Source organism: Pezoporus wallicus, unplaced genomic scaffold (assembly GCF_028554395.1).
Source record: "Pezoporus wallicus isolate ANWC-B61680 ecotype Strahan unplaced genomic scaffold, APGP_CSIRO_Pwel_v1 contig_13766, whole genome shotgun sequence".
Classification (NCBI taxonomy): domain Eukaryota; kingdom Metazoa; phylum Chordata; class Aves; order Psittaciformes; family Psittacidae; genus Pezoporus; species Pezoporus wallicus.
The window spans coordinates 1,441,789-1,461,983 of record NW_026635291.1 but is presented as its reverse complement, the minus strand read 5'-3'; the positions used below and the strand labels follow the sequence as shown (position 1 = coordinate 1,461,983).

The following is a 20,195-nucleotide window of genomic DNA, read 5'->3' as shown; positions in this document are numbered from 1 at the left end:
CGGAGGAAGGGCGCGGGAGCACGGGTGGCGGGATCGTGCGCGGCGGTGAGCCCTCTGGTTCCCTCCCCGGGCCGGCGCGGGGTTGGTCGGGCCCGAGAAGATGGCGTCAGGGCGCGGTGAGTGCGCTGGGCCCGATCCCGCGGGTGGTGCGGAGCGGAGCGGGCAGGGCCGGACCGGACCGGACCCCACCACACCGGAGTGCCCGCTCCGCTCCACCCCGCTCCGTCTTTATTCGCGGTGGGCCCCGGGCCGGTCGCGGTGCCCCGGTTGGCGCGGGTGTGAAGGTGTGCCCGGCCCGGCACGTGCCCACGCGGGGCCTCGTTGGGTTGCGGTGCTCCCGCGTTCCCGCAGCTCCCGGTTCATTCCCTCCTCCCTTGCCCAGGCTCTGCCCCGGGGACGCCGGCGGGGACAGGGCCCCCGCGGTGCAGCCACTGGGAGCGGGTGTTCCGGCAGAGCCTCGCGGTGCCGCCGCACGGCCGGCGCAGGAGGGTGCCCGTGGTGCGCCCCGCGCCCTTCTGCTGCGTCCTGAGGCACCTCGAAGGGGCCGCTCTCAGCCAGGTACGTGTGAGCCGTCATTAATCGGCCTTAATTATAGCATAGGTGAGTGCCCTGCGCAGAGGAGCTGCGACTGCCCCATCCCTGGCAGTGCTCAAGGCCAGATTGGACACAGGGCTTGGAGCAAGCTGCTCCAGTGGAAGCGGTTGGAGTTGGATGAGCTTTAAGGTCCCTTCAACCCAAACCAGACTTGTTTTTAAGCTAAAACCTCTGTATAACACTTTAAAAGTGAATTATTTGTTCCCCCCCCCCCCGCCGTTACCAAAGCATGTTCTGCAGATTGGCCATGCTGAGATGGGTGTTCTGCAGTGGGGCTGATCCTGTCATGCCTTGCAGGGAGCTGAGTACCAGCTGCGCCTTTCCCTCTTCGATGCCACCTACCACCACTTCTTCGGCAGGACCTGGAGGAGCAGCCTTCGAGTTGCCCGCGCTGCCCCATCGTGCCTGGCCAAGGCGGTGTTCAATGAGGTGAGTGCAGGGGAAGCTCCAGCAGACCTGGGAATGGGCAGCAATCCATCAGGGAATGGATGGAGCTGCAGGAGCAGGGTCCATGGAGGGAGGTTTTTAATGCATGAAGGGAAAAGTTGCTTTTGCTGGAGTTGAGGCCGGAGCTGCTCTGCTTTGATGCTGATTTCCTTCTTCAGTGTGGAGCTCTGGGGTCCCACTATCAGCATGCTGTAGCCAGGAGTCTTTCAAACACAGTGTGAAGCATGCACAGGCTCTGCCCCTTGTCTGCTGCTGATTCTTGTCTGCAGTGATTTGTTCTGCATGCAGGCAGTGGAACCAACCCATTTTCCTTCCTGGCACTACCCAATCCTTTGCCCAGGTTGCACCCAGACACTGCCCTATTATTAAGTTTTAATGGAACTCTTTATTAAGCTTTATGTGATGGAAAGCTTTATTAAGCGTTGTTTGATGGAAAGCTTTATTAAGCGTTGTTTAATGGAAAGCTTTATTAAGCGTTTGCTGGAACGGGGAAGCTGAGGTCTTGGGTTGCTTCCAGGGCAGCCCGGGAGCCGCGGTGTGCGGCCCTGTGCTGCCTGCTGCGCTCAGGGCTGGCAGCAGAGAGCAGTGTTTGCTCACGAGTGGGAAGGAAGGGAAGGCGCAGCCACCCTCTGGCACAGCGCTTCCCTCCCCTTACCTGGGAACCAAACTCATCCAGTGATGCCGCTCACAGCGGCAAACGGGGGTGCCCCTTATCGGGGAGACCCCACCTCCCCAGTGCTGCAGGTGAGGTGCAGCATGGGTTAGTGCTGTGTTCCTTCGTTTATTTGTGCCAGTAGCAGTATCTGAGAGGCATTGACGTGTGCATTTCTTCCCCAAGTGCTTTAGTTCTCCTCTGACCCCTGCTTTTTTGAAGAGGGATGGAGAAAAACCAGGGCAGGGGCACGGGGTCCGCGTGTGTGGCAGGTCAGGGTGACCCTGGTGGGGTTTAGAGGAGAGGACCGTGCTGTCACAAGCCACTGTTGATGCTCACAGAGGGGACAGCGAGCTTGGTTTTACAGCGGAGCTGCTGCAAGGGCTCCCTGGCTCTGCAACCAGAGGTCATTATTGCAGTGTTTTGCAATAAAAGATAATAGAATAGCGATTTATTTCCCTGGGTTGATGGGGTAATGTCTCTCTCCGTTATCCTTTCCTGACAGCCGGTGATTACGGTAAACGTTTTCCCTGGGACACTGCGGTAATGAGTCTTTAATAGAAAGAAGAACCTAGTCTTAAATCTTGTCCTGAGGAGGTGACCTGTGTCCTGTCCCCTCCTGCCTGCAGGTCCAGGCCACCCCTGTCTCTGCTCCCCACACTGGGTTGGGGTATTCTGACTCCTTTGGCTGCCCTGGTGTGGGGCTTGCTCTGCTTTTTCTGGCTCTGCAGCCTGTGAGTTACTCTGGAAAATGGGTGTTAGCAACAAAAAAAGGAGGGAAAACAAAAGTTGATGATGTTTGGGGTTTAAGGGGGTTGAGATCTGGGGTCATTTGCCGTGAGCTTCTCTCTGGAAGTTTTAGTGGATGTTCTGGTTATGCTGTTGGCTGTCCCAGTGCCACAGGCGTTGCTCTGCAGCAGGCTCCACCAGCTCTGCAGTACCCTTTCTCTCTCCTTTCCCACCCCAGACCATTTACTTCCATACCTCCTTGAACCACCCTGGCATTGCTGCTGTTGTGGAAGTGGTGGCAACAACCAAGAAAGAGGATGGGAGCTCTCAGCATCTCTCCTGTGGCTTTGGAGTCATCCCTCTGTTTGGCAGCGGGCCGGAGGTGAAGGACCTGGCCACCAAGGACAGAGTGTAGGTGTCATTGCCTTGCTGCTGCGTGATGGGGGATGCTGGGCATCGGGGTGGCAATGTGCATGGCTGCTTTGAGGGGAGGAAGGGTGATCCTGGGGCTGCAGAAACAAAGCCAGCATTTAGAAACCTGGAGTTCTTCACTGATGGAGAAGCAGCAATGGGTTTGTCACTGATGCCCTTTCCTTAAAGGACAGGGTTTCAGCACGGGTGCAGAGTAGGCAGGTGGTTTCTGACTGTGAGCAGAGGCATGGTGGAAGAGGGAGGTGTGCTTCAGGGTGGATTTACGGACTGTGTGCTCTTTGCTTTCAGGCTGAAGCTGTACCATGGGACGCCCCGTGCCTTGCTGCACCCACGCTTTCAGGAGCCCATGGAAAGTAAGCAGCAGCAGGATGTGGTGCCTTGCTCCTTTCTTGGTGGCCTCTCTTACCCACATGAGTGTTGATATTACATGTGGTCCATATGTAGTGCTAAGTGGACTTGCCTTACTGCTAGATAGGAAAAGCCTGGCTGGGCAAACCCAGGTTTTCCTTTGCTCCCAGCACGTGCATTCCTGGATAATAACTTCAGCAGTGGTGCTGTGAGGCTGTCTCCACACCTTTGATCATTTTGGGATATTTTCTCTTCTTCAGAGAACAAATACCTGACGGTGATGGAGAAGAGCCACCTGCAGTACACCCTGAAGCCCCACCAACCCCTGGAGATGATATCTCACCTCCTCCCTGAAAACCTTCCAGTGTCTGGGCTGCAGAACATTCCCGGCTTGCTGCCAGTGTGCGGAGACACGAGTAAGGGCTCCTTCCCTTTCCCTGCTGCTTTTGGCTCTGGTGCCCCCCTCATCCTGGTGACATCTCCCTGACCACAGCGTAACCTGTGGCCACCGCCTTGTCTTTTCAGGTGGCTGCTTGCAGAAGCCCCAGCTGATGAAGCCGGTGACCTGCTATCTGGAGAGGCTGTCTGTCTGTCTGTACCCTTCCCTGGAGGAGTTTGAGGAGGAGCTGCTGGACTTGCTGAACAGCGATCGCTTGCTGCAGGTACTGCTGGTGCAGTTAAGCAGGGGAAAGCCTGATGCATGAGCAGTGAAGCTGGTGCTTCATTTATGGGTGGAGTGGAAAGGTTCAGCTAAAAGGTATTTGTTTTGCTTAAAGTCCCTGATTTTCTTTGCTGTACAAGCCTTGTCCTTGCTTTACTGCTGGCTGAGCACACAGGTGCTCTCTGTAGGCTTTGTTTTGAACATCCAGACACTAATAAGCAGAACTTGAGTTTGGGGAAATGCAAAGACAAGATGCAGAGCGCACCGAGTGTGTCTCTTTAGGAAGAGGACCGCTGGCCAGATCCTTTATTTGCCATAAAGATGAACGATTTTCATATTCATCAGCCACCATGGGGGTGGATCCTGCTCTGAGTTTCCGACGGGTTGCCTGAATTTCCTGGCTGTGGGCGGCCTGGGGAGGGATGCTGTGCCTCCTCACTACCCAAGCTGAGAGCCTGCCTGTCGCAGGCTAACGCCGCTCCGGATGGCGATGGGATGGTGGTTCGGGAGCGGCGGCTGCACGTCGGTGTCCACAATGGGCTGTGCTTCGTCCAGGCACCGCAGGTGGCTGTGCTGGTGCCGGAGGCAGAGGCAGCACGGGGTGGCTGCACGGGGGTGCCCAGCTCCGGAGCCAGGTAAGGGGGAGGCCTTCCACTGCTTGTGCTGCTTCCCTCCTGCCTCGTGCGTTGCCCACAGTTCCTCTCCATCCTGGTGCAGGGGTGCAGGTCAAGCCCTGGTGCTGAGGAGCCGCATCCACCTCAGTGAGTTGGTGCCTCACCCGGCCTTCGGGATCTGCTTCCAGCTGGAATATGTCTTCTGCAGCGCGGGGAGAGCCGGTGGGAAGGTAGGGCAGAGTGTGTGCACTTCATCCTGTATTAAAACGTGGAGATATGCTGCTGGGGAGTGAATCCCCATTGAGGAACTCCATCCTCTGCCCTTGTTTTGGCATCCTGCAGCCTCAGGACACTGCAGCTCCTGCTACCTAACAAACGGCCCTGCAAAGTATCCAGGTGCTTTCTGCAGCAAATATCCTGCAAATGGGCTGTTGAATCATTTTAATTACATGTGGATCCATTTCTCCGCCGTGCATATGGAGAAATGTGGCCTGCAGCAGTCCCATCGTGTTCTGGGAAGCTAATTCGGAACATTTCAGCTTTTTTTTTAATTTAAAAAAGGATTTTCTTTACAATTTAGCATTTCTGCTGAGAAGAAGTTAACCCCTGAGCTTCAGCCTGAGGTTCTCTGCATGTTAAAGCCAGACAAAGCCTCTGTATTGACTGCAGAGGCCAGGCTCATTAATGCCTACTTACCGATCATTAACGTGTATTGTAACCTTGCTGGAGGCTAAACCCGGCTTAAAGAGCTGTTCAAGTGTGCCCTCCAGAGCCCCTTTGCTGTCGGAGCCATCGCCTCCTTGGTGCCACTGAATCCATGGCTGTGGGTTAGGATTCACTGATGTCCCTGCTAAAATGCTCACTGCAGGAAGTGACCTCTCTTGGGGGACAAATGGGTTTTACAAAGTGGAACACGTGTCAGGCCAGAGGGATTTGGGTCGAGGCGGGAAGGAGGAGCTGAGGTTTGCTGTTGGAAGTTCTGTGTTGGGCTCAACTCCTTTAGGAAGCTGAGAGCCGAGGCCCCCACAGGGATTTGGGGCTGCAGCTGCAGTTGTGTGCCGTGGGCAGAGCAGTTAATCCCAAGGCTGGTGTGGAGCTGATCCCCTTGTCCTCAGTGCTATAATTAGCAGGCTATGAGGGTGATTGCTGGTGCTGGCAAAGACCTCTCGGTTCTCTTCTGCACCTCTCCTTTGGTTGGAGGGGGGGCTGTGGTAAGTGGAAGCCTTTAGGCTGCCTTTCCCATCTGCCAGGAATGGGGGGCTCAAATATATCCCTTAATGCAGTATGCTTGAGGTGGGGGATTAGAGCCCTTTGGTGCTGATGGCTCTGTCTCAGCTTATGTGTGCTAAATACCTGCAAGGGCTGAAAACCCTGCTGGTTTTGAAAAGCATCGTATTGTGCTTTTACCTTGTAGCAGCATGATTCTGTGGTGATCCATAACCTAGAGGTGTAGTGCCTTGTGGGTGCAGGGGTGAGATAGGATTACTTGGGGTGCGGGTGCCTGCAGGGAGGGAATAACATCAGCAGCGGGCTGGGTAAAGGGGGTAAGTGCAAGGAAAACCAGAGCACCCATGGGGTAGGGTGGCATAGGGCTTACAGGGAGAAAGGGGGATTCATACCTGTGTGCCCTGAGTTTGTGGTCAGGTGTCAGAGGTGAAATCACGCAGGAGGGCACCAGTTCTGCTGGCAGAGGGGACAGAAGCAAACCTGGATGGATCCACATCCCTCTCCATCAGAGAAGCACTCCTGGTCCTCCTGGCAGCCTGAAAGGGATGGGAGCAGAAAGATGCAGTTGTATTGGGGGGGGGGGGGGAATAGGTGCAAGAAGAGAAGGTGCTGGAAAGCAGAATGTCTCCAGGATGGGTTGACGGGGAGCGGGTTCTGCGGGGTGGGAAGATGTGTCCGGAGGTGAGACCCTGCTTCCTCCATCCTAGAGGCAACTGGGGGTGCCCATTGCTCACTGGGCTCCCTGTGTTCCGCAGGCCCTGGCTGGCAGTGCTCGTGGTGAGGCAGCCGACATGCGCTCCGTGCGCTGGGCTCTCTGGAGCCCTGAGCTGGGTGCTGGTGAGGCGGACGTGGCGCTGCCCCTGCGCGGTGGTGCCCGCCGCGGTCCCTGCCAAACCTTGGTGTACCGGGCCCCGCCGGGCAGCAGGAGCTCCTGCAAGGTGAGGGATGGTTCTGGGGGTGCTGATGGGGCTTGGGCAGGCTTGGTGTGAGGGGGGGCTCTTTGCCAAGACCTTGGTAAGTGCCCAGGCAGCTCCCTGCATATCTGGGGATGGGTGGAGAGGGATGGAAGGAAGATTGCCCCCCCGTGCTCACACCCCTTGCTCACACCCCTTGCTCACACCCCTTGCTCACACCCCTTGCTCACACCCCTTGCTCACACCCCTTGCTCACACCCCTTGCTCACACCCCTTGCTCACACCCCTTGCTCACGAGCTCTACACTGGTGGAAGTGCACTGGGTGTCCAGTGCTGCTTGACTTCAGTTCCTGCAGACATACTGTAAGAAGTGTTTAACTCCCAGGTTCAGGGGAAGCGCGTGGAGTCCGGGACTGTCCGATTCCGTGTTTCCACTGATTGGGAAGAACACGTTGTAACTGCTGCAGAGAGCCAATGCAAGCACAGGGACGAGTTGGAGAAGCCTCCCACGCCGTCGCCAAGTGAGTGTTTTCCAGATCGCTGACATTTAAAACACAGAGTGTGGTGCTGGTGTCTGCTCAGGGGGGGAACACGGCCCTAGCGAGGGGCAGCGAGCAGCTTGTGAATTACCAGGAGGAACCAAGATCCCACTGAGTTGCCTTCAGCTCTCCCTTTAACTTGCCAGTGTCCCCTGTGGGAGTAGTGCTGCTCCATGTGCAGGATCCTCAGCCTGCTCCCGTTCTGGGTCACTCTGATGGCGTTTAGGCTTGTGTGCCCAGCACCTGGAAGAGCTGGATGGGTGCAGCAGTTGCTCTCTGGCAGTGCTGCTTTCATCCATCTGGACTCAGAGTCCCTTCAGACATGAGGATAGGAGAAATGTGAGTTACAGGGTGAGGGGAAGAAACCATCTCATGGTGCTGCCAGTGCCTTTCCAGGGAAAGCTGGATGGGGGGGGTGTGTGTGCAGGAGTGCATCTATCCCTGGTGCCGGGGTGCCAGGTCTGCTGGCTGTGTTGGAGAGAAACCTGCCGTTGGTGTGGGTTTGGGCATGGAGCTGAGTCTGGGCTCCTGGAAATCCTCTCTGGCTTCTTTCCATGTAATCCTGCCTGTTGTGACCGATGGGAAACCAACTTCCCTTTCTGCAGCATTGCTGCTGCTCTGCTTCCCACACAGGTCTTGCTGTGAAGCTCCAGGTACCTGGCGGTGTTTAAACACATTTATGGGTTTATCCAGCTCCCGGTGCGGGTCGGGGCGATGCTGGCGCATGGATGTCTGTTCCCATGCCAGCCCTGGTGCTGCCGTGCCTTCCACGAGATGGCAGAGTGGCACCATGGCTTTGCTGCAGCCAGTGCTGGCTTCCCGCTGGTGAGGAGCCGGGTTTGCTGGTGTAAGGGGCTCTAGAGCAGAAAGCTTCAGGTGAAGTGAAGGGGTCTGGGGCTGTGCTTTAGGCTCCCTGTGGCATTGCTGCTGGTGCCTTCCTGGTGCTGCTTGAAAGGTTTTCCTGGACACCTTTCAGCTGGCAGTGGCCAGGATGGGGAGTTGCAGTGTGAGGAACCAGTGTGCTTCCAGCCCAGCACTGGGCTCATGTGCTCCAGCCTGGGGAGAGCGTGCTGGAGCAGGGATGGGGTGCCCAGTGAGGGGAGATGCTCTGGTAAGGTGATTCTAGGGGATGAGCTGAGAGGTGTTTTCCTGTCTCTGGGGATAGGTGGCACTGGGAAGTGCAGTGGTGATCCCATGAGGCGAGTGGCCACACGTGAGAGCCAGCCTGCACCCCGAGCTGCTGGAGGAGCGTTTGGTGAACGTTTTTGTAGAGCTCTGTTGGAAAACATGCTGCCATCTGGCCCCTTTGGCCAGGGGAGGCCAAGCACATCATCCATCAGCTCAGCTGCAGGTGGTGCTGATGGATCTGTCAGTCGTCTCTGAACACTGACCCAAGCCATCCTCATGGAAGGAAACCACTATTGTAGATGCAAGGAAGGCAGGGTGGTTTCCATTGCACAGCAGTCAGCATGAGATAGCTGGAATACACACAGTAGTGGAAGCAAAATGAGGTCTCTGCATCACATGGATGCAGAGATGGAACATCTGTGTCCCCGGTCCGCTCTGAAGGGCCCGCGGCAGAGCGAGCTCTGTTGCGCTGGCACACGAGCTGAGCAAATCCAAACACGATGGTGCTTGTACCATTCTGGGGCACAAAAGGCTGAAGAGTGACAAGAAATAACAGGAGCAATGAAAACCTTAAAGTATCTTCAAACTTTCACGTCTCATTAAGCATCCCGCTTAGGCAGCGCCGCGTGGCCGCAGGGAGCTGCGGCACCGTCTGGGGATGCTGGAGCTGGCTGCCTTTTGCAGCAGAGTTAGCCTAATTCCCAGCAAAATAATGGATGGATCTGGAAATATGCTACTTACCCCTGCAGGCAACAGGGTTATTGGAAAAATAAGTCAAAGCAGTGGCTGAGCGATGCTGGCTGCCTCGCTGAGCTGGCTTCACCCCCGACATTCAGATAGGCTGGTGGGAGATTGAGGGGTGCTCGGTGGTGGAGGGGACAGCAGTGACAGAGGGTTCATTTGAGCATCAGTCCTGTCCCTCTCTGCAGGTCTGGTGGCTCTGCCGACGACGGTGGCCTCCCCACGGGGACCGGGGGTAAGTGCCATGGACACAGGTGGTGGGTCACGGCATTCCCAGGGGATGTGCTCCCGGTCCCATCCTCTTCCCTAGCTCCTGCAGCCAAGAGGCACTAAACATCCTGCTCAAATCCACCTCCTCCAGGGCAGCAAAACAGATCCTGCCTACATGCTGGGCAAGATTCCCTGAGCTCTTTTCATGCCCCAGATGTACCTGTAAAGGCAGTTCTGGTTTGTGTCAGCCCAGATTTGCTGGGTACTCTTACTCCCTGGTACATGCTGACAGTGATGCATGACTTCTTGTGGAGCTGCTGGGATTTAAGGAGAGCTGTGAATACAGAGATCCCTCTTTATGCCTTTTTTGTCTTGTATCTTGATGCAGGGATCAATGCACACAAGTATTTTTTGATGAAATGAAATGCTTTGTGAGTCCGCATTAAGCAGTTTGAGCTTCCTGCTGCATTTTCTCATCTATTTGCCAGGGAAGGCGCAGCAGCTGAAGAGGAAGCAGAGGTGCAAACCCTCCGGCGACGAGGCTGTCCTGCTTCTCGGCACAGAAGAGCTGCTTTACCATAGAGGGGCCAATGCAGGGCTCTCATTCTCTCTGCTCTCCTCCCCAGCTATCGGTGTCCCAGCTGTCAGTGTCCCCACCACGGGCTGGGCGCCGGTCCCTGGTGCCACCGGCCCGTGGCTCCCGGTGCGACGGTGGCATCACTCACCTGGAGGCTGACCTGAGCCTGCCAGACCCGGGGCACTGCGCTGGTGACCAGTTGCAGGCGCTGCCCTTCACCCCGCTGCAGGTGCCCATTGCTGCCGTGGGGCTGCAGGCAGGCAGGTGATGCTCGCTGTCCCTCCCCTGTGCTCCTGTGCCCCCATTGCCCAGCCCATTGGGGTCCCCTGCGTCTGCCTCTGCACAGCTCACCCTTGTTTCTCCATCAGGTCCCACACGGTGCTGTCCCGTGCCTCCCTGGCGCGCCTGCACGCTGCCGGCTTCCCGGAGATCCTGGACCGCAACCAGGAGCCGGTGGAGATCTCGGAGCCGGCGGACCCGGCGAGTTTGAGCCTGCAGCTGGAGGAAGCCGACCCTCTGCAAGGGAATGAGATAATCCTGCAGTTCCTGGCTTTTGGCAGGTGGGGTGGCAGCGCTGCTGGTGCCTCCTGTGGGCAGATCCCAGGGGGAAGCGTCCTTCCCATCCAGGCCATTTCCCTCCTTGAACAGAAGTCCTTGCAAGGAGCTACTTCCTCCAGCAGCTGCCATGGAGGCAGAGCCCTGGAGAGCTCTCGTCCTTGACGATGTTCTTGTCCTTCCTGGACTCTCTTAAATCATGCTCCAGTTCCTTCAGCTGTGTCCGTTAGCCACAATGTGGTGTAAAAGCTGCTTAATGCAGGGCTTCTCCATAAATGCAGATGGAATTGAGAATGTTGGCACCTACGGGGTGGCTTTGGCTGGATAAGGCTGCACTTGTGGTTTTCCTGTGCATGGCAGCATGCTGTGTGAAGGTAAAGCGTTGTCTTTGCTGGGCTCCTGTGTCGTAGCATATGTCAGGAGACAGCTGGAATTACAAAGCTTTTTGGAAAGGCAAGGCAAACCGTATGCCTGTCTTCAAAGGAGTCCCAATACTTGTGATGCTGCCAATCATCTCTTGTTCTTTTACCTCTGGGTGTGTGCCAAACACGCAAAGAGCTTGTGATGGGGAGGCAGTGGCATGCCATGAACTAACCCACCCCATTCTCTCCTCAAGGGATGCTCAGGGCAGTGTGGAGTGGACGTGGCCAAGGACCATCTTCCTCACATTCCAGTTCTACCGCTTCCCACCCGTCACCACACCACGGCTGCAGCTGGTCAGCATGGAAGGGGGGCCAGGCTCCGGGCTGGCTGTGCCAGCACAGCTCCTTGTCCGGGTGAACAAGGATGGGACCCCCAGCACTGGTAAGCTCTGGTTTGTAGCATGTGGCTGCTCCTCTTCATCAGTCAGATTTGGGCTTGTCCCTGGGCTGAGGAATGGGCTGGTGTGTGCTTTAATAGCAAACCTTTGCTAATACACCAGCATTCCGAATGTCCTGCTTTGGAAGTAAAGCCCTGGTAGGTGCTGGGGGTGCAGTCAGCATCCTGAGGCTGCTGGCTCTGGTGACTGAGTTCCTTCGATAAGAAAGGCAGCACATGAGCTCTGCTCTGCTCAGAGTGAGCAGCTCTGATCCTCCTGGCTGAAGGCTTTTCTTTGTTTCTTTGTCCCTTGTTCCATTCTGGTCCCAAGGGACACCATAGGCACTTGTGGCTGATGAAGCTTTCTCCATGTGGGGCTGTTAATGGCCATGAGAGGGGGAGTCTGTGCACACCACGTGTTTGTGGGAGGGTGCCAATCCCAGGGGACCTTGGACCTTGCTAATTGACCAACGGGTTCATTAAGCAGAGGAGATGGGGTGTGTGACACCCAGGTTCCCCAGAGCAGAAGAGCCCCTGTGTCCCAGCTGATGTGCCCAAGGAAGCTCCGTGTCCATGGCAATGCCGTGTCTCGCAGGACTGCCGGGCTTGCAGCTGAAGTACATGGTGGATCCTGCTTTCCTGCGTGCCGGGGAGCAGCGCTGGTTCCTGCGGTACCTGGCTGAGCACAGCCTCCAGGTGGACATCTGGGATGGAGACTCCCTGCTCCTCGTTGGGTCTGCTGCTGTTAAACTGGAGGTATTGGTTAAACTGGAGGTCTTTACCCATAAGCCTTCAGGACTGCTTATGTTGGAGACCCTCTCCTTAGCGTGCAGGGGTGTTAAGGAAGAGCCTGACTTTTCCTTTGGTCCTGTGTTGAGATGCTGTTGCATTTCCCTCGCGTCTTTAGTAATCGAGTTGCTGTCAGCTCCTCTGTGTAACTGAGACTGATGTCAGCCTGACAAGCCCCTGATTGCAGGATTTGTCATCTTTACCTTGAAAGTGATGGCAGGACGTTAATTTTCTGACTTCTCTGGAGCTCCTGCAGTATCCTAGGGCTGAAACCCCAGACCTAGGACATGGGGACATCCCTACCCAGACCCCTTAACCCAGCAGACCTCCCCAGTAACTCATTACCCGTTGTCCTCAGCCCCTCCTGCGCCAGGGCCGAGGAGCAGTCAGGACACACCATGAGCTGGAGGTGGCCACGACCGAGTATGAGCCAGATGCAACGGTGATGGGCCAGGAGGCTCTCCGGCATGGTGCCCTGCGGCCCCTCGGTGTGCATGTGGTGGTGAGGGGCCACCTTCACCTCTGCCTGGCCAATGTTGGTAAGAGCCTGCTGCTCACACAGCCAAAAGGCTTGAATGCTGCACCGGTGGCATGTGCCCCTTGCTGGGTAACTCCTGTCCCAGCATCAGCATAGTGCCATGGGCAGGGCCATAATGCTCCTGGTTGTGCCTGTGATCCCTGCTCGGCTTACAAGTGCTGGCACAAGGCTGTGGGGAGGCTGGTGGTGCGGGCACAACGCCATGTGTTTAGGTGCTAGCAAGCAGCATGGGGCTGAGGGAGAAGCGTGCTGTATACATGGCTGTACCTGATGGAAAACCACGCTTGTAAGAGCGTTAGTCTTCCCAGAACCTGCTGGCTGCTTCTATTTTATATATTTAATTCCCTGTCCTATAAATGTGCGGTGACTAAAATCTTATCTTCTGAAGAAAGATTAGCTCCATTAGAAGATACCTGAAATCGTCATTTCCATACTTGCCTGCAAAGGGATGATAAGCTCCTGGGAAGGAGAATCTGAGATCCAAACCCAGGGAGAGGTTTAGTTCGCACCCCGTGAAAGAAAGAGAGGAAGCAAAGATGCTGCAGCAGGGCAGCAGCCACGCTTTGGTGGTTGGTTGTTTTTCCCTGCATCCTCTTCTGTTAATTTCAAAATGCTGTTGTTAAAAGCAGGATTGAAAAGCACCTGAAGGATGGGGATGGCATTTGTTGGCTGGGGAAATACCTGTCAGATTTAGAGCTTTGTCCAGCTCTGCTTGGCATGGCCTTTGTGGATGGCACTGTGCTGATGCTGCTCCATCTCTGGGCTGCACGGTGGTACCTGCTCTGGAGGGAGCACTGTTGGGCTCACAGAGCATCGCTGGCAACCAGAGTTTGCTCCTGCTTTAACCCGTCACAGGGCTGCAGTGAGGGTAACAGTGAGAACCAGATGGTTTCTGCTCACCTCATCTCTGCTTGTGGCAGGTCACCCATGCGAGGACAGCCCAGGACAGCTGCCATCCCCGCTGCTGTCCCGCTCCCGCATCGTGCCCATGCCGGATGGCGCTGCCAACGTCCCAGCTGGCAGCTGGGTCTCCTTGAACGCTGCCAGCGGTGAGTCCTGGGTGGGTTTGGGTCGGCACAGTCAGTGCCAGCGCTTTGCCCCTCTCTGCTGCTCCCCTCCCTGCCTCTGCAGCATCGCAGGGGTCCCTCGTGGTGCCATGGTGCTGTCTGCCCGCAGGCGGGCGGGTGTCTCGGGCGCGGAGGCTGGTGGATGTGGATGGGGAGCTGGCGGCCGTGCTGCGCAGCCGCTGGCCGGAGGCAAGGGTGGCCCCTCCAGCAGCACCCAGCGAGGCCGCGGCCGCCCGCCGGCGCAAGCTGCGGCGCATGGCGCTGGTGCGGCAGCAGGAGGATGCTGGTGGTGGGAGGACGCCGCAGCTCACGGTGAGGAGAGGGACCCCAGGGGCTGGGGATGCTGCGGTGGCACCGGGTTTATGGTTCCCTCCCTCCCCAGCAGGGCTGGCCGGAGCAGCGTGCCCGGCACGCGCGGGACCTGCAGATCATCGACGCCTACCGGGAGCACACCAAGGGTGAGAGCATTTCCCAGATGCTCAGCCAGGCCATCACCGTCACCCGCACCGTGCACGCTGTGCTGGGGACAGCTGAGTTCTTTGAGTTCACCCTGAAGAACCCCTATGGCATCCAGCACACTGTGACCATCGAGGTTGACCACCCTGAGCTCAGGTGGGGGCCAAAGCGGGGTCTCCTCTCTGTGTGTGGGGTGATGCCAGGGTGACACTGGCTCCTCACCAGCACCTCTGCCACTCGCTGCCCCAGTGTCATACTGGACCCAAGGGAATGGCGGCACTTCAAGGAGCTGACCAAGAGCGTTACACCGGTGGAGGAGGAGATGTTCCACCTCCGTGATGACCTCAGGCCTCAGGTCTACCTGCGCCCCAATGAGACTGTTCGCATCCCATTTAAATACCAGACCTTCTCTGCAGACCCTGCTGTCGTGGCAGCACAGGTTAGGTGCTGAGCGCCCTTCTGAGCTGTTCCTGGTAGGAAGTGTTTCCCTTGGCTGCGTTTTCCTGTGCAGTGGTTCTGTCTCAGGTAGCACTGTGCAGCTATGGCAGTGTTGCATCCCGAGGCAATCCGCTCTTGTACCCTGCAGGGACCAGGAGGGCTGGGTGCCGGTGCTGACACAGCCATCCGTTCCCTAGGGAAAAGTGGGGCCGGGCAGACAAAGCACATCCAGGTGAGGGAGCCGGGGGAAAGGGGCTGTGCAGGAGGAGGAGCATCACTCCTGCAGAACTCCATCCTTCTCCTTCCGCCCTCTGGGACAGGTTTCCTTCCAGGTGAGTGGGGGGAAGCCCATCGCGCTGCTGCGGGTGAAGGTGGAGCCGCAGCCCCATGTGGTGGACCAGACCTTCCGCTTCTACCACCCCGAGCTCACCTTCCTGAAGAAGACCATTCGGCTGCCCCCCTGGCACACCCTCCCCGGTGAGCCTGTGGCTCTTTGTTGTTAAGCTACCACCCCTGGCTCATAGGGATGGGGCAGTAAGGTGCGTGAGCATCCAGAGAGCACGTGGGTGCTTCCTTGGGCTCCTTGCTTGCTCTTTATCCACCTGCCAGCATTAATTTTATACCCAGTTCCCTGTACCAGGACAGCCATACACTGGGAGGGTTACGGTGTAAGGGGTCCAGGTCTATGGCTGCATGGGGTGCAGGGTAGCAAGCACAAAGTGCTGAATATAGCTTCATCTCTGGGTCTCTCCACAGGCACACCAGTGGGGATGCAGGGTGGGGAGCCTGAGATGTATGTCCGCTGCAGTGACCCAGACATCATTTGTGAAACCAAAACCATGGTACTGGTTCTGCTTTGGCATTGGTCCTGTGCTTTGTGTCCTCCTGCTGCGGGTTGGTTTTGTTGGCGGGGAAGTGCCTTGCACCCGTGCAGGGATGCTGATTTGCAGCCCCTGCTTTGGAACATGCAGCGTGGGCTTCCTGGGCTTGCTTTGCAGCTTGGGGGGGGTTAGGAAGGGAAACTGAACGTGGGCACAGTCTTTGCAGATGGTGATGGAGGGTGGTTGCTGATTGCCTGACACCCATTAGGATGGGAATTGGATTATGGCTTGTTAGAAAACTTGGGGAAATTTTGCCAAAATTTGATTACAGATGCAGACCTGGAATGCGATAGTTGTTTGTGTCCTCTTTTGTAATTAAAAATATTGGAAGAGCTCAGCCAAGCTCTATAATAACTTGATAACTTGGTTTAATGAGATGCAGACAGCATCTGCGTTCGGTAGCGGGTTTCCCTGATGGGAGGGAAGCCCCGGAGCTCTGGTTAGTGGGATGATGGTGAGGTTGGGATGATGCTCTGCTTTCTGCATGCAGGGGCCTGGGGAGCCACAGGACATCTTCTTAAAAGTAGCTGGAGGACCAAGCCCACAGATCAAGAAGTTCTTTGTTGCTATTTACACGTAAGTACCAGAACCCCAAAAAGGTGAGAAACGGGTAGCTTCCACTGCCCTCCCGTTCCTGGCAGTGTTCAAGGCCAGGTTAGAGCAAGCTGCTCTAGTGGAAGGTGCCCCTGCCTGTGGCAGGGGTTGGAACTGAATGAGCTTTAAGGTCCCTTCAACCTAAACCACTCTGATTCTGTGATCCTATGATTGCAGAGGCTGGGCAGGAGGCTTCCTGAAATGTTGCAGCTCAGGTTCTCTTTTCCCCTAATCGCTCTTTGGCCAGTGCATCCTCATCATGCAGACAAGTGCCTTCTGCACCATCCTTGGGCGATGCTTTAGGAACGGGTGGGACTGAACTGGTTTCCTTCGAGGAAGCTCACTGCTTGCTCTAAGCCCCTCTGTTTGTCTCGGCCACAGGGACCCGTGGCTGGCAGCACCCATCCAGATCTGGCAGTTCTACCTGCACTCCCTGCAGCGCCTGGATGTGAGCTGCACAACCGGGCAGCTCACCCGCCTCTCGCTGCTGCTCCGGGGCACGCCGGCACCACGCAGGGTGCAAGCCTTCACCTCCCACCCGCAGGAGCTGGAGGTAACCCTGGAGCTGGCCTGTGCCAGGCCATGGAATTCCCTCTGGGAAGCGGGGGGAGCCAGCCGGCTTGGAATGACGAATAATCTACTGCGGCAAAGTGTTTGTGATAATTATCTTTTGATTAGGGCTGTCATGTGTAGGATCATCGGCAGGAAAGCCCAGAGGGCAGATTATCTGCGTTAATGAGACTGTCAAGACTAACAATTTCTATAGGATTCCTAATTGCGGGTGTGAATAATAAAAGGCACAAACCCTCCAGCACTGTCCTGTAAACAAAAGGAAAAGTCTCCCTGGGGAAGCCTGGGAGGGGAGGGAGTCCCCAGGCTGGGATGGAGCTGGATTTCCTTGGCCGGCTCCCATCCTTCCCAACACGGAGCCAGTTGTGGTGTAGTCACGTGGGAAAGTTCAGAGCAATGGGATCTCGTTTATGATCCAAGCTGGATGTAGTGTGACAGACCAACCCCATGTTGGTTTCTGCAGGTGGATCCAGATGGTGCCTTCCTTCTCCCTGCCAATGGCATCCAGGACCTGTATGTCGGTGTGAGGCCGCGGAGGGCCGGCAGCAGGTTCATCTACCTCAACCTGGTGGACGTGGAGTCCCACCAGCTGGTGTCCTCGTGGCTGCTCTGCCTGGCCTGCAGGCAGCCCCTCATCTCCAAGGTACAGCCAGTCTCATGGTGGGAAAAGATGGGGATAGAGCTGGACCAGCAGTTGCAGTCTGGCTGATAACCCAGAGCAGGCTCCTGCTTCTCCCTCCCTTTCCATTATGGGTGTTTTGGTGCTTGCCACCCTGAGGACATGTTTAGCCCCGGTGTGCTTGTATAATCTCACCCAAATCCCTGGTACAATGTGTTTTGGGCTGTTCTGAAGGCAGTCCCATCAGCTGGTCAGTATCTCTGGTTGTGAGTTGAAAGTTGCAGCCTGCTGCTTTCCATGAGGCCTTGCCTCAAAGCTGGAAAATCAGATTCCTGGTAACGTGTTCCTTTAAAACATTTTCATGGAACCCTCAGGACCGGGGGGGCTCAGATCAGTTTGAACTGATGCCCCAGCACACGGCCAAGTGCTGCAGGGTTATCTGAGGGAGCTCCACTGCTCTGCCCATGGACACCCATTAATGAGCTAGAGAATGAGCTGCCAGGACCCAGGTGCTCCCTGGCCCTTGGTCAGTCGGGCTTGTAATTGCTCCTCTGAGTACAGCGGTGCCAGCAGCAGCGTGAGGAGGATGCTTCTGCTTGGAGGTGGTTTCTTGGTACCTGTTGGCAGAGACAGATGCGAGGTGTGGAAGGGGAGAGGAGGGGATGTGTGCTCCAAAACACTCTCCATGGTGTGCTGGCGTGGGAGGCAGCTCCCCGGGGTTGTACTGGGGTTCCCTCTGTGCTGCTCCTGCTATGGTTTGTGTTTGTCCCGCAGGTGTTTGAGATCTCGCTGCCTGCAGGAGGTGGCAGAGGCTGCAACAAGCGCATCACCTACACCAACCCCTACCCCTCGCGCAGGCTCTACTTCCTGTGCACCAACCGGCCCGACCTGCTGCAGTTTAAGGAGGACTCCTTTGAGGTACGTGCCCCCCGCCTTGCCAGCCCCCTGCCCTCACCCAGCGGGGCCGTGCAGTGCATGGTGTGGTGCTGTGTCCCGCAGGTCGCCGGTGGGGAGGTGTACACCATCGGCTTGCGCTTCGCCCCCAGCCAGAGCCCGGCTGAGGAGGAGATCCTGATTCACATCAATGACCACGAGGACAAGAATGAGGAGACCTTCTGCGTGAAGGTGCTCTACCAGTGAGCCTGGTCTGCCCCGTGTCTCTGCAGGGGGGGTTGAGCCTGGTCCCCTCTTCAAGCCACGAGGGCACCGGCATCCCCAGGCATTGCCATTGAGCGCTGGTGGTGCCACGTGGCTCCATCCACACAAAGCAGGGAGAGCGAATGTGTTTGTTACCACACAGGATGGCTTTATTTTTGTCAAGTGTTACTACGTTTTTAAGCATTTTTGGAATCTCTTTTTTTTCTTTTTTTTTTTAACATAAAAAGTTTGCAGATTTGTGTCTGCGGGGTATTTTTAAAGTATTTTATATTCTGCAGTGAGTTTTGTACGCACTGAGGCCGTTTGCTGGAGTTTGGGGTATTTTTTTACTCATCCTTCCTCAATTAAACTTGCTGTGCAGCGCGGCAGAGCGTGGCAGCGTCTTCTTCCGTGGGAGGTGGAAGCCTTTGGAGTCCCCATCCTGCAGAGGCGACTGCTGCAGTGGCACCAGTCCCACGGTGCGGAGTGCTGGGGGGCCCCTGGATCCCCCTCATTTGCCTGGAGCATCCTGTGGGTCAGTGCAGGGACTTCGGATGGGAGTGGTGGGGGGAATAAAGTCCAGGCTGTGGAGGAAACACCAAGAGGTGAGAAAACAAGGAGCCAAGGCCAAAAGAGGGGGGGGGGTGTGGGTGTCTCTGGCCCTTGCTGTGCCCCTGTCATCACACCCTGGCTAAGCCCCATTAGGAACGCATTAGGGCTTCATGGGTCTAAGGCTGGTGCATGAGGAGCCCTGATGAAGTCATTGCAGAGTTCCTCTGCCTGATGGCAGATGACAGCTGATCTTTTACAAGGGGTTGCTCTGTCTGCGGCACTGAGAGGCCCCGAGTTGGGTTGTGGCAGTAGATTAACTGGATAATCCTCATTCTGTTTTCATACAGTGATATTGCTTGAGGCTTGTGAAGGAGCTGGTGCTGCCTGAGCCCCAGTAAATGATGTGCTGGTGGGCCCTGGCTCTCCTCACTGGTGGCAGCTCCTTGTTCTCTTCCCATTTTATTCATGTCAGGAATACATTTGGATTATTGTAATGATACAGTTAATTCACCCTGGAAATCTGCTCCCATCTCCTCACCGGCATGCCCAGGGAAGAAAAGATGAGGAAGTGGCTCTTTAACTGAGCTCTTTGATGGGGGTCAGGGTGGGTTGCTGAGTTGGAGCTCTTTGCATCATGCAGGTGCTTTGGGTGCCCTTGGAACCCTTTCCATGACTCTGGTTCCATTCCTGCTTTGCCTCACCCCACATCTGTTTCTTGGTGGGGTTTGTGGCTATTGTTTGGAGACATCTGCTGGGGACCGTGAGGGATGCTGGGGACCGTGAGGGATGCTGGGGACCGTGAGGGATGCTGGCAGCTGTGCCACTGTGTTGTGAAGAGGTGGATGGGGTGGATGCACTGGGGTGGTTCCTGCTCCCTTCCCAGCCAGCTTTCTCTCCACGAGCTTTACCAACCAGCACTGGCCCTTCCCATCCTGAGCAGGGCATGGGAAACCCATCAGCATTCATTCACGTACCCAGGCAGGAGCTGTTGTTGTGCTGAACTTTACTGCAGGAGCTGAACTTTACTGATCCTCAGAACAAACAAGTTCCGGGGCTGTGTTTGGAGCTGGGGAGACAGGAGCAGGCTGGGCTGGCCCAGTGGTGCCAAACAGGGCCACTGATAAGGGGCAACTAGAAATAGATGGGAGAAAGGGAGGTGGGTGCAGAAGCTCCTGCTGCAGCTGGGCAGCAGGTTCCTGAGGTGCAGGGGGTGATGGCTCCAGCCCAAACCTTTATACCCAGCTGATTTTTCCTATTAAGAAAATGAAATTGCAACTGCCTGAGCCGCCTCTAATTAAACAAAGGCTCACATAATATTTGCTGGGAGCCAGCCAGCCTTGTAACATGACATTACGGAGTATCTTTATTAGCTGAAATGAGTACTTGGA

General features: G+C 56.3%; 1 protein-coding gene across 1 annotated transcript; it reads left to right on the top strand.

The window, feature by feature from the left end:
* Positions 1-91: 91 nt before the first annotated feature.
* NPHP4 (nephrocystin 4) lies at positions 92-18,262 on the top strand. Its single transcript, XM_057418355.1, has 29 exons — positions 92-116; positions 383-558; positions 892-1,023; positions 2,661-2,833; positions 3,143-3,207; positions 3,463-3,618; positions 3,728-3,864; positions 4,332-4,498; positions 4,581-4,707; positions 6,460-6,642; positions 7,010-7,139; positions 9,215-9,261; positions 9,863-10,077; positions 10,182-10,373; positions 10,985-11,172; positions 11,762-11,922; positions 12,314-12,494; positions 13,414-13,542; positions 13,670-13,872; positions 13,946-14,172; positions 14,266-14,455; positions 14,603-14,686; positions 14,775-14,931; positions 15,211-15,296; positions 15,826-15,911; positions 16,311-16,482; positions 16,963-17,142; positions 17,893-18,036; positions 18,118-18,262. The coding sequence occupies exons 1-29, from the start codon at positions 101-103 to the stop codon at positions 18,256-18,258; spliced, it is 4,245 nt and encodes a 1,414-aa protein (XP_057274338.1). The 5' UTR covers positions 92-100; the 3' UTR covers positions 18,259-18,262.
* Positions 18,263-20,195: the final 1,933 nt, after the last annotated feature.

Coding starts and splice junctions, on each gene's coding strand:
- NPHP4 (XM_057418355.1), top strand. Junction 9,262..9,862: donor CCTCCCCACGGGGACCGGGG/GTAAGTGCCATG, acceptor TCTCCTCCCCAG/CTATCGGTGTCCCAGCTGTC. Junction 14,173..14,265: donor GTTGACCACCCTGAGCTCAG/GTGGGGGCCAAA, acceptor TCGCTGCCCCAG/TGTCATACTGGACCCAAGGG.